This window comes from Mobula birostris, chromosome 6 (assembly GCF_030028105.1).
Source record: "Mobula birostris isolate sMobBir1 chromosome 6, sMobBir1.hap1, whole genome shotgun sequence".
Taxonomy (NCBI): Eukaryota; Metazoa; Chordata; class Chondrichthyes; order Myliobatiformes; family Myliobatidae; genus Mobula; species Mobula birostris.
Window position 1 is genome coordinate 144,527,320 of NC_092375.1, and position 12,193 is coordinate 144,539,512.

At 39.6% G+C, this 12,193-nt stretch overlaps 1 protein-coding gene across 1 annotated transcript in view; it reads right to left on the minus strand.

Moving 5' to 3' along the window:
* Positions 1-12,193, minus strand: part of LOC140198605 (protein unc-80 homolog) — a 227,770-nt gene that overhangs the window by 96,528 nt on the left and 119,049 nt on the right. The window contains 5 exon segments of the mRNA XM_072259605.1: positions 1,022-1,126; positions 2,063-2,263; positions 8,253-8,350; positions 8,382-8,384; positions 11,165-11,330. Coding sequence (XP_072115706.1) covers positions 1,022-1,126; positions 2,063-2,263; positions 8,253-8,350; positions 8,382-8,384; positions 11,165-11,330 — 573 coding nt within the window.

The window sequence follows — 12,193 nt, forward strand, 5'->3', positions numbered from 1 at the left end:
CTCCAGCTGGCCATTGTTCCTCATCTCACCCAGCACTGTCTCACCCCCTCCTTCTGAATTCTTTATACTGTCCTGTTGCAGCGTTTCTATCTTAAACATCAACCATCTCTTTGCCTCCACAGAAGCTGCTTGACCTGTAGAGTTCTACCAGCAATATGTACTTATACTCAATACCTATCTGTAAAAGCAAGCATATCAAATGCCTTTTTCTCTACCTAAACTAGTGTCACTACCTTCAGGGAGTTATGAACTTGCCACCTAAGATTTCTCTGCACTGCACATCAATGTTCTCAAATTGCTGCCATTTACTCAATACGCCCTATCAGCATATGACTTTCCAAAGTGCATTACCTCAATAGTCCAGATTAAGTTCACTCAACCTTCCAAATGGCCTATGCTTCACAGTATCCTTAGACAACCCTCATCACTATGACTTCACCAATTTTTCTGTTCATCTGCAATTCATACCACCGTTAACTTTCCTGACCTTGAATATCACAGAAGCTGTACAACATGGGTTTCCAATCTTCGTTATACCATGGACCCAGGTTGGGAACCCCTGCTATACAAGATCACGTCGCCATTTGAATAGACTAATCACACCACTTCCATCCAATATTCCGAACAGATCTTACCCTCATGGTTTTACTTGCACTAACTAGCAGCGTTTTCAATGATGCCATTGTGAACTTAGTTGATACTACTTTCTTATAGATCTCAATTTCTTGTGTTTTAAGTATTGATGGTAAATGTCAAAATTTTAAAAATACTACGCATTTTTAAGTTCTTCCATAACATTCCACAGTTTAAGCCCAACAAATGATGTAATGCATACTTGAAACTAGTGCCAAATATTCACTTATGTTAGCATCAGAAACTAAGCATCACTATTATTGCTTCAATATTTTCTAAACCAAACGTACCTTGTATGAGCAGCACAAAATGATGAATGAAAATCATTAGGTACATTTTTCTATTATTACATTAATAAAAACAAAACTGAGTAATTACATAACTATACCTGAGTCCTAATATATTTCAACATTCCAGAATCCTTTTTCCCATCCAGACTTGTAACAGGTATCCTTTTCCTCAAAGGCGTACGGAGGCAAGACTTGTCAGAGCACTAAAAAAAAAGAAAAAAAGAAAATATAGAATTGCATTCCAAAATGAACAGATATAAATGACAGGCAGTTATTTCTGCTTCTTCACATTCCAAATAAACACTTCACTATTGCTGTATTTTAGATTATCTCCATTGTTACAGTAAAATTAACTTGCCGGAGGTCTTGCTGCCAATCATAGCCATGCCAATGAAAGCTTACATTTATCGTTCAGTTGCCTTGTAGGTCAATTCTTAGTTTCATAACTTACAATGGTAAAATTCTACCCTTTAAACTTGCTACAGGTCTTTAAATTCTTCTCAAGTACTCTGCCACAGGTTGAGTTCCAAAAATGATAAATTTCATGCTTGAAGCAATTGCTAAATGTTATACATATTCTCTCTACTAATCTTTCAGCAGTGAGTTTCAGATCTCTACAACCCATCAGGCTGAAACAATTTCTCCTCAGCTAGTTACTTTAAATATATGCACCCAGATTTTACACCTCTGTAAGAGGTCCTATTGTCTCCAACTTGGTCTCCCATAAATTGTGTACATCTCTGTTAAAGTCTCCCATCTCCTTTTCCAGCATATCCAATTTTGCTTCATTTTCCAGCATCCTTGTAAAATTGTTTTGTACACACTCCAATGAAATTCCAAAGTAACATCAGTTAATTATCATCCATTATATTATTGCTATTAATTGCCCTTTAAGACAATTAATAAAGAATTTTTGTTTTCCACCTGACTCACAAGAAAATAACTGAATCTTTGATCAATCCAGCATTCAATAAGCAGTACATTTGATGAACACCAAAACAAGTTAGTTTAGTCAAATTACACATTTACTGTGCTATATTCAAATATTAGACAACAATTTAATATGTTAAGAATAAGGATGCAACAGGAAAACAAAATTCTACTTCCAAAATACAGTAAGGTTGCTGAATTTTTAATACCTCTTTGGATTTCTTGGGTCTCAACCCTATTTTACTTCCAGAATCATCATCGCGGACTGTCTCAACAGTGTCTCCATAGAGGAGTTTGATTGCCCTTACAAGGCGAGCACAAGATCGGCTGTGATGTTGGTAGCAACACGGGTGGCAGTAATCAATATGGCAACAGATGAAACTTTGTTGGCTGCATAACAATATCATAACCTTTTGACAAGGAACATAATATTAACAGTATTAAACAACTTCATCTAATTATCAACCAAATAAGAATTCTGGTAAATTCTGGTGTCACTTATGTCTTACTGAAGCTCAGAACTAAAGTCAAATATGCCTGAAACTGGAAAATATATTCTGATGTCCGAAAACAATTATAATTAGAAAGGAAACTAAAGAGACTGCAGATGCTGGAATCGAGAAGAGCAACAGGACATTGGAAAAATTCAACAGGTCAAGCAGCATCAGTAGCAGCAGAAGTCAACATGTCAGTCCTTTTCCACTTACATGCGAGGCACCGTTCATGCCTCTAACTAATTTGATAATGCACAATTTCCAGGTCCCAAGCTGGCTCACCTTTATTTACCTACTTCAATTCTTCACCAAGATGGTCTTACGGCTAGCTGGTTTTATTTTTTAAACAAAGGACCAATCCATTCCACTCCACTAACACTCTCATCCACTTGGCAGAAATTAACTTACAGCTAACAACTTCTGTTTTTATTCTTCCCATCTTCTACAGATCAACGGGGTAGCCATGAACCCTAGCTACACTGATTTGTTTGTTGGCTGCATGGAAGTGTCTGCTCAATGCCTTTCCAGCACAATCCCACACCCCACTCACTCCCCCAAGCTCTCTCTCCACTACTCATTGGTGGTGGATCCTGCATTGTGCTGAATTTGTCAATTTTACTTTCCCGTTAACTTCTATCATCTCTGACACCCCTTTTCCTTTTCTGCATCTCTCTCCACCTCAGCTGATTTCTGTTTGGGGTGTAAAACATTTCAGTCAGTAATTGTATGGGAGAGAATTCGCCCTCATTACTGATCATCAATCATTGATGTCTATTTTCAATGCACAGAAGGATGTTCCACAAACAGCAGCAGCATGAATGAAGAGATAGGCTCTGTTTCTTGGAGGACACAAATATAAGATTGAAATCAAGAGGATGACTAATCATGGAAATAATGATGGATTGTCTCATTTACCCTTGGAAAAGAAAACATCCAAAAAATTTTAGGAAAGAGGGCAATCTTCTTGACTATTCTCTCTAAAGCAAATCAAGTCTCCTTATTACGGCAGAGAAGATACAAAAGTAAAACATAAAATCCCACAATGTCTCAGGTCTACAAGTCCGCTCAAAGAAGCTGGAATATGACGCAGAAAGTCCAGTTTCTCCATTTTTTTTTTACTAGCACTGAGATGAACTTGCCTTTGATGGGGGTTGCCTTGTGTGGAGATTAACAGTTGTACCACCCAAGCTGAGAGCTAAAGTGTTGGAGGAGCTACATGTCAGTCATCTAGCTGCGGCCAAAATGAAAGCGTTGGCTCAAAGCTTTGTCAGGTAGGCTGGGACAGATCAGAAAATCAAGCAGCTCGCCATGCACTGTTCGGGATGCCTACACGTCCAGAAGATGCCAAAAGCAGCATCTCTCCATCCCTGGAAATGGCTTGCACTGCCCTGGCGGAGGATTCATGTAGATATTGCCATATCATTCTTGGGCACAAATTTTGTGGTAGTTGTGGATGCAGCTATGAAGTGACCAGAAGTGCTCTCAATAGCTTTCACTACAGCCTCACACACTGTTGATGTGTTGAGAAGCCTCTTCTCAAGGACTAGTGTAACTGAACACTTTAGTCAGTTAGGCTTGAATGGGACAATTTAAAATTCGCAATGCTGTGGATGTCTACGTAGTAGTTGTATTATATAGTAAACTGTATATACAGTATATAAGATAACTAGACAGCAATACGTTACATATTTGAGTTGAGATGCATTCTACCTCGAATTAGAGTTTATAGCTAAGCAGGGAGGAGTGTAGTGTATTCAGTATTTCAGTACTATTTGAGTAATAATGTAAACATATTTGATTCATCATTCTCTGTTTACATAATTCATTATGGGTTACATGTAAGAAGCACGTGGATGGCATATGTCATTACATCAACACGTCATACACAAGTGCCTCACTAAAGAAAAATTAAATATACAAGTATTCCGAGCTCCATGTTTTTCTTTTGATTAGTTTCAGGTGTTACAAAACATAACAGGGAAGACAGTGGCTACATTTCATTAGGAGTTTAAGGAGACTTGGTTTGTTACCAAAGAATCTCACAAATTTCCACAGATGAGCATTGTAACTGGTTGCAGCACTGTTTGCTGGACAGGATTGGAAAAAGCTACAGAAGGTTGCAAACTCAGCCAGATCCATCATGGGCACTTGCCTCCCCATCACCAGCGACATCTTCAAAAGAAGGTGCATCCATTTTTAAGAACTCCCATCACCCAGGACACACCCCCTTCTCATTGCTACCATCAGGGAGGAGGTACAGGAGCCTGGAGATACACACTCAACAATTTAGGAACAGTTTCTTTCACACTAGCATCAGATTTAAAATGGACAATGAATGCATGTACACTATCTTACTATTTTTTGCTCTCTTTTTACACTACTTAATTTTATTTTCGTATATCTACATTTACATCTATCTATATATAATTGTAGTTTATTATCTTTATGATGTATTGCAATATACTGCTGCCAAAAAGCAACATATTTCATAACATATGCCAGTGATATTAAACCTGATTCTGAATCTGCATTTCCATACGCAGCACACTCTCCCTGTCACACCTGCCCCCTTTCTCCAGGCAGAACAGCTAGGGAGTTCCTTTAGTCCACATCTTCCATCCCACATCTGAAACCACTTACCTCTACCAGTGTCTGTACCACTCCTCCTCCCCATTAGATTCCATCTCCCATCACCCACTACCTATCTGGTTCCACTCAGCAGCTGACAGCCTCTAAACCACCCAGCCTTGTACAAATATATCAGCAATCTTTACTGTTTCAAAGTCCCACTTAACCATTTATGCTGACTTTCCAATGTTTAATTTTTTTTTGTTTTCTGCCTTTAGAACAGCCTTTGAAGTACATAGTCACGCACCTTTTAAAGCATGAGATGAGGCCTCCGTTGGTCACGGTCGACCACAGATATTGTGTCCTAGCTATCTAGATACGCAAGCCTGGGCAGTACGATATAGAGAGCAAGCTTCTCCTCTCCATGCATCTGATGAACTCAAAGGAACGGCAGAGACTGATACAGTTTGGTACCAGCAGCATTGCAGGAGTTGCCAGTCTGTGTTGAACTCAACATAGGGCTGCCTTAGGGACCCCAGCTCCAGATTTTTCCTTCTGGGTTTACTCCCAAAACCTTCCCCATGAGGTAGATATAGCCGCAAGGCAGCTGAGGTTTGAGATCAGAGTTTTCTTTCTCCTAGATGAGCTGCCAATCACAGCTAATGAGATCCATCTGCCCAAAGTGACTGGTTTTAAGGTGCCAGCAACCTGCCTTTGCCCCTTTTCCTGTCAGCAGAAATGGTTCCACTGGGCGTAGTAGCTGAGGCACATGTGAAGGTCAGGAGCTGGACTTGGCTGTCAGAGAATATTTGAGGTGTACACCATTGGCAGCATTTAACAGGTGGTGGGAGTTTATCCCCAATAGCACCCCCAGCTATAACAGCTATAAGGAACTAAGCATACTTAAGCATACTAACATGCTATTCCAATGCAATTTGAAAATCTTCCAGAGGAAGTGGGCCTGTCACTTTCTCCCACTAGTGGAATAACAAGGAGTGGGTCAGAAACCACTTAACATCATGACTGATTATTGAAATAACTCCACCTATGTCCCTTGAATATCTTAGCATCCAAAATACTGTCAACCATTGTCTTTGATACAGTCATTGACTAAGGATTTTCGGGTATCTGTAGTAGAGAATTACAGCTAGTCACAATCCTATAAGTGAAGTCCTCATATCAGTCCAAAGTTATTAAACTTTCAAAATGATATCATTTCCCCATATGGATTCTCCAGTCCAGGAAAGCAACCTCTCATCACATCCATCCTCTAACGTTTTCACATATTTGAATGCAATTACTTGTAGTGTAGCCATTCTACTCATTTTTTACAGAACAGATCTCTCATCTCGTAAAATAGTCCAGTAAACCTCTGATGTATATAAGGCCATTAACAACTAAAACAAGATTTGCACAAGCCATTCTGCTCCGAGTTGAATCTGCTCTGGCATTTGATCATAGCTGATTTATTTTCCCTGTCAACCTCATTCTCCTGCTTTTTCCCCATAAGCTTTGATACCCTTAATGATTAAGAACCTATCAACCTTTATCTTAAATATATCTATTTGTACTTACATTCAAATAGCTAGCCATGAGATTAGCATACAATGATCTTCATTCATCTCTAGCTTCACAAATTTAGTTTGGATATATCCATTCAGTCAATTTCCAACATTTGGCATTTGGCCAGGAGGTTATTACATACTGCCATGATACTAATTGTAAGAGAATTGTTCAGATATTTGAGGAGGAGGGCCCTCCACATATACATGTATAAAGTAAGAAAGGGGAACTAAGCACAAATATTTTTCAAAGATCAAACATAGACAAGAAGGGCCAAATGGCTTCCATTTATCACAATCACCAACAGCACTGGTACACCATAAGGCTGTGTGCTTATTCCCTGCTCTGTTCCCTTTATACTAATGACTGTGAGGCTATGTACAGCTCCAATGCCATATTTAAGTTTGCTGATAGCATTACTGTTGTGGGCCGAATCAAAGATGGTGAAGAATCAGAAATATGGATGGAAATTGAAAATCTGGCTGAGTGGTGACACAACAATCTCTTATTCAATGTCAGCAAGACCAAGGAGATGATTATTGACTGCAGCAGGAGGAAACTGGAGGTCCATAAGCCAGTCCTCACTGGGGTGTCAGAGGTGGAGAGGGTCAGCAACTTTGAATTCCTTGGTGTTATCATTTCAGACAATCTGTCCTGGGTCCAGCATATAACCGCCATTAGAGAGGAGGCAGCACTTTTACTTTCGTAGGTTTGCATATTTTAGGCATATCATCTAAAACTTTATGCGTGGTGAAGCGTATACTGACTGGTTGTGCCACGACCTGGTATGGAAACACCAATGCCCTTGAATAGGAAAAAAAACACTGCAAAAAGTAGTGGATACAACCCAGTCCATCATAGGCAAAGCACTCCCCACCATTGAGCACATTTACAAAGAGCACTGTCATAGGAAAGCAGCACCCATCATCAAGGATCCCCACTATCCAGACCATGCTCTCTTCTCACTGCTGCCATTAGGAAGGAGGTACAAGAGGCTCGAGTACCACACCATCAGGTTCATGATCAGTTATTACTTCTCAGCCATCAAGCTCTTAAACCCCAACACTGAACTGATTCCACAACCTATGGACTCACTTTTAAGAACTTTACAACTTGTGTTCTTGATATTAATTGCTTATTTATTAATTATTATTATATTTTTTGCTTTTTGTATTTGCATTTTGTTGTCTTTGCATATCAGTTGTCCGTCTGTCACGTGTAGTTTTTCATTGATTCTATTGCGTTTCTTGCTGTTTACTATGAATGCATTATAAAGGAAGTGAATCTCAGGGTTGTATATGGTGACATATATATGTACCTCAATAATAAATTTACATTCAATTTTGAATTTATATATGATTCTATGATATACCTGTCCCAACTATTACTATAATTCTCTGACTCTCTTAAGAATCACCAAGATGATCAAAATTGTACAGAATGGTTAAAGCATTACTGATTAAAATAAATTAAAGTACAGAATTCTGTAGTGAATTAGTGTTAGTAACTAATGTTTCCAAAAAAGAAATAAAGATGAGCTATTCCTCCTTCAGCAGATACTGCCTGATCTGCTGAGCATATCCAAACTTTTCTGGTTTTATTGTTGACCTCCAGAATCTGCAGTCGTTTTATTTTCACTTTCAAAGGAATAATCTAATTATTGTTATCAATTAGTTCACATTACAGCAATTGCTATTTCAAATACAAACTATCATTCTAAACTTTGTCACCTCAAGCACAGAAGAAAATATAAAATTTAAACTGTAATACATACTGGTAACCATGTCATGTTTCTGTGGTAATTTTCTTCTGTCCCTCCTGTGCTCAATCTTTCTGGTTCAATACTAGGTTCACTAGTACTCCAAGGGCTACCTGTGAAATATAAAATAAATTTTATATAAACCCTCTTCACACCAGCAAACCTATCAAAGTTCAAGTACAGTTATTATTAAAGTATGTATAAATTATACAACCTTGAGATTCGTCTCCTTACAGGCAGCCACAAAACAAAGAAACCCAATAGGATCCATTAAAAAAAGACAAATACCCAATGTGCAGAGAGAGAGAGAAAAAAGACAAATCATGCAAACAATAAAAGCAAGCAACAACATTCAGAATGAAAATGAGTCCGTGGACATGAAGCTTGAAGCAGGCCCACAGCCTCAGCACACAACGGAGCAAATCTTTGCAGAGCCCAGAGTAACCAGAGCAGGCCCCAGCCTCAGCACCGCAGAGAACGGAGGAAACACCGCGGAGCATTAGGCAGAATGGGCCCAACCCGCGCCTCCAGTCCAGACACCCCGCCTTTTCAACTCAACCGGCTTGGCATTTAAATCATCCAAAGGTCAGGTCGTTCCTTGCTCTGAACCCGGGCACTGTTTCATCGATACGCTCGGGCCTGGACACCACCGCCGTGCTCTGGCCCATACCTATCACTGCACTTGCTTGAACAAAGTGTCCATTAAAAGAATTACCTATATCAGTAACAGTGTCATGGCTTTGAGACAATAGAAGCTCTTCATTTTCTGACTCAGAGTCTTGTCGTGAAAGTTTTGTGCTCTTCAAACTCCCTGCTCGACGTATACTTGACAAAGATCCACCTTTCTTTACTCGAAAACTTCGTGCCCCCTTTATCTGAAGTAGACGGGAACCTCCTGGCCTTGCTTTTCTAACAGGCCCTTTAAAAAAATGAAGGTTACACATCAAAAATGTTGATATCAGCACTAGAGTATCTTATACAGTAGTGTGCAAAAGTCTTAAGCACCCTAGCTATGTATATGTGCCTAAGACTTTTGCACAGTCCTGTAGTAATTTTATGTATTACACTGTACTGCTGCTTCAAAAAAAATTCATGACATATGTAAGTGATGATAAACCTAATTCTAATATGGGTCTCTATTGGGGAATGAGAGTGGGGAGAGGGCAGGGAGAGGGGAATCATGGTTGGGAAAAGGGGAAGAAAGAAGGGAGAGAGCAGAAAACACTATGAAGCGCCAGTTTGGATGTCTTCTCCCACTGGTGATCAACAACTGAATTTGCTTGGAATGGGGAAGTTATTTTGCAAAACAATCTTGTAAAAAGATCTGAAGGGGGGACAAACTCAACATTTAAAAAGTGACTTCAAATCTTGACAATACAAAATCTAAACTGATTTTATTATGTTTTATTTTCCATTTAAAGCTATACCTGATTAAATAATAGATGCAATATCAGTTGCAATACAATGATCAAAAGCTTTGTATATCTAGATTTTAATGTATGCAAAAGCATCATCTACTGGTGTCTATTTTTTCTTTTTGTCTGTAATACCGCAGTTATTCCGTACAGTACAGTTTAATAGCTCTAACTCCACCTGCAAAAGCAGATAAATGTCAGGGGGATTCCTGGAACACAGCAGTGCGCTGCTGAATGTACAACAGAAACCTAGTAAGTGTTATATTCATCAGGCTGCAGAACTACTAGCACTGAAGATTTGCAGCTGAATGTGACATTGCTTTTAAGTATCACCTCAATGATGAAATGAGTGAAAAATTAGTCTTTTATTTCAAATTAGAAAATTATTATATGTAAATAATATAATATTAACTTTGAACATATCAGTAAATATATACGATTACTCCCACTTAAACGATCTGATGTATTTAGAAGAGCTGTAAAGGGGTCTGCACATGATCTGCCAAGGGTAATTATCTGCATCAAGAAAATATTACACTGGATTCATACTGAAACAAAACTTCCTAATTCAAATTAAATTGAAACGACTGGCAGCTGTTGGTGGACCTCGAAGGGCAGCTGAAGGTCCCCAACCATATCGCAGCCACCACCCTGCAACCAGACACTGTCCTAGTGTCTGAGTCGACTAAGTAAGTGGTGCTGCTGGAGCTGACAGTCCCATGGGAAGATAGCTTGGAAGAGGCCTTTGAAAGGAAGCTCTCCAAGTACGCAGGACTGGTCAGCAACTGTCAGCAGGCTGGATGGACAGCGAAGTGTCTCCCAGTGGAGGCTGGTTGTAGGGGATTCGTAGCCCGTTCTTTAGTTAGAGCCTTCAGCATTTTGGGCATCGAGGGAGAGAGGAAGAGGAGAGCCATCCACAGTACCACCGATGCGGCAGAGAGGGCCTCAAGATGGCTGTGGCTCAAAAGAGGGGAGCCATGCAGTCATAAGTAGCTAGCCATCTGGACACAAGCTGGGGTCTGATCAGCCCCGGCTGGGTCACCTGGAGGAGGTTGTATGATGTTGAAAGACCCGAAACACCCGATGATTCCAGGAACATCACTGAAGATGTGTCCAGAAGCATCAATAGATGTATGTACACAGAAAGGATTCAGATATTGAGAAACTCTACACAGTGTGTATGCAGGTTTACCATTTCAATTTTTAATTTTTAATTTAATTTTTCAGATCTGGTCACCACTGGAAGGCCGGTATTTATTACCCATTCTTATACATTAATTATGAAGTGTTGAGAGGAAGCCAGTTGATTTTTGCATTCTATCACCATCAAAATCTGAGTTGGGAATTACAGGAAATAAATTAATTTTCTAATGACTACTGCCTCAGGGACAACAGCTTGTCCATTTTCTAAGGTGGGGCAGCTTTACTGATTTGCAATGTAAATTGTGTTTATAAATGATTGATTATGTGTATATATAGCTAATTAAGAAGTTTTTAAAATTCCTTTCAAACCTTTCTTCTCATCACAGGCTGTATCTGATTTAAGAGTGTGACTGCTGCTGTGAGGTGAATCCTTTGAATCTTGCTCATCATCAATAATTCCTGCAAAACTGATTTTGCGTTCATATCTATGTCGATCTAACTCAGGATCAAGACGAAGTCTGCAGCTTTCCAAATCCTGGTGAAAAGAGTTAAACGTTATGTTAACAGGACAGTTAAAAATGTAACCAACGCAAGTACATGTCTGATAGAGCTATTTAGAAAAGCATATAATTCAGACAACGGTAGTCAAATAATTTCAAGCGTGTATAACGGTTTGTCAAATTTTTAAACACATTCGACTTCATACATTAAAACAAAATGGGAGAAAGAAGGAAGGATAATAATATCTCAGGAAGTATGGACAATGCTACGGAGGTACCAATGGAAGTGTACCAGTTTACAGAAATGGATGGAGTTCGGGTGGAAAATCTTGATACACCCTCTCACAAATCCCATTATGATAGTAACCTCCCTGTTTGCTGGAGAAATTGTGGAAATCAAAGTGCAAACCATTATCATATTTTCTGGGAATGCCCCATTATCAAAGACTATTGGAATGGGATACACAATGCTCTACAAGACATCTGTATATGTGAAATACCCTTAGAAAGTAAGACCATATATTTTGGGTATATACCTCAAGGTGTGGGCACATGGCCAAGTGGACTAGCTACCTGAAGGTCGTGAGTTCGTGCCCCAGCTGAGGGAACGTGTTGTGTCCTTGAGCAAGGCACTTAATCACACACTGCTTTGCGATGACACTGGTGCCAAGCTGTATGGGTCCTAATGCCCTTCCCTTGGACAACATTAGTGTCGTGGAGAGGGGAGACTTGCAGCATGGGCAGCTGCTGGTTTTCCATACAACCTTGCCCAGGCCTGTGCCCTGGAGAGTGAAGACTTTCCAGGCGCAGATCCATGGTCTCGCAAGACTAACGGATGCCTAAATACCTCAAGAATGGTTGAAAAGAGATAAGTATTTAATGAATATACTGCTGGTGG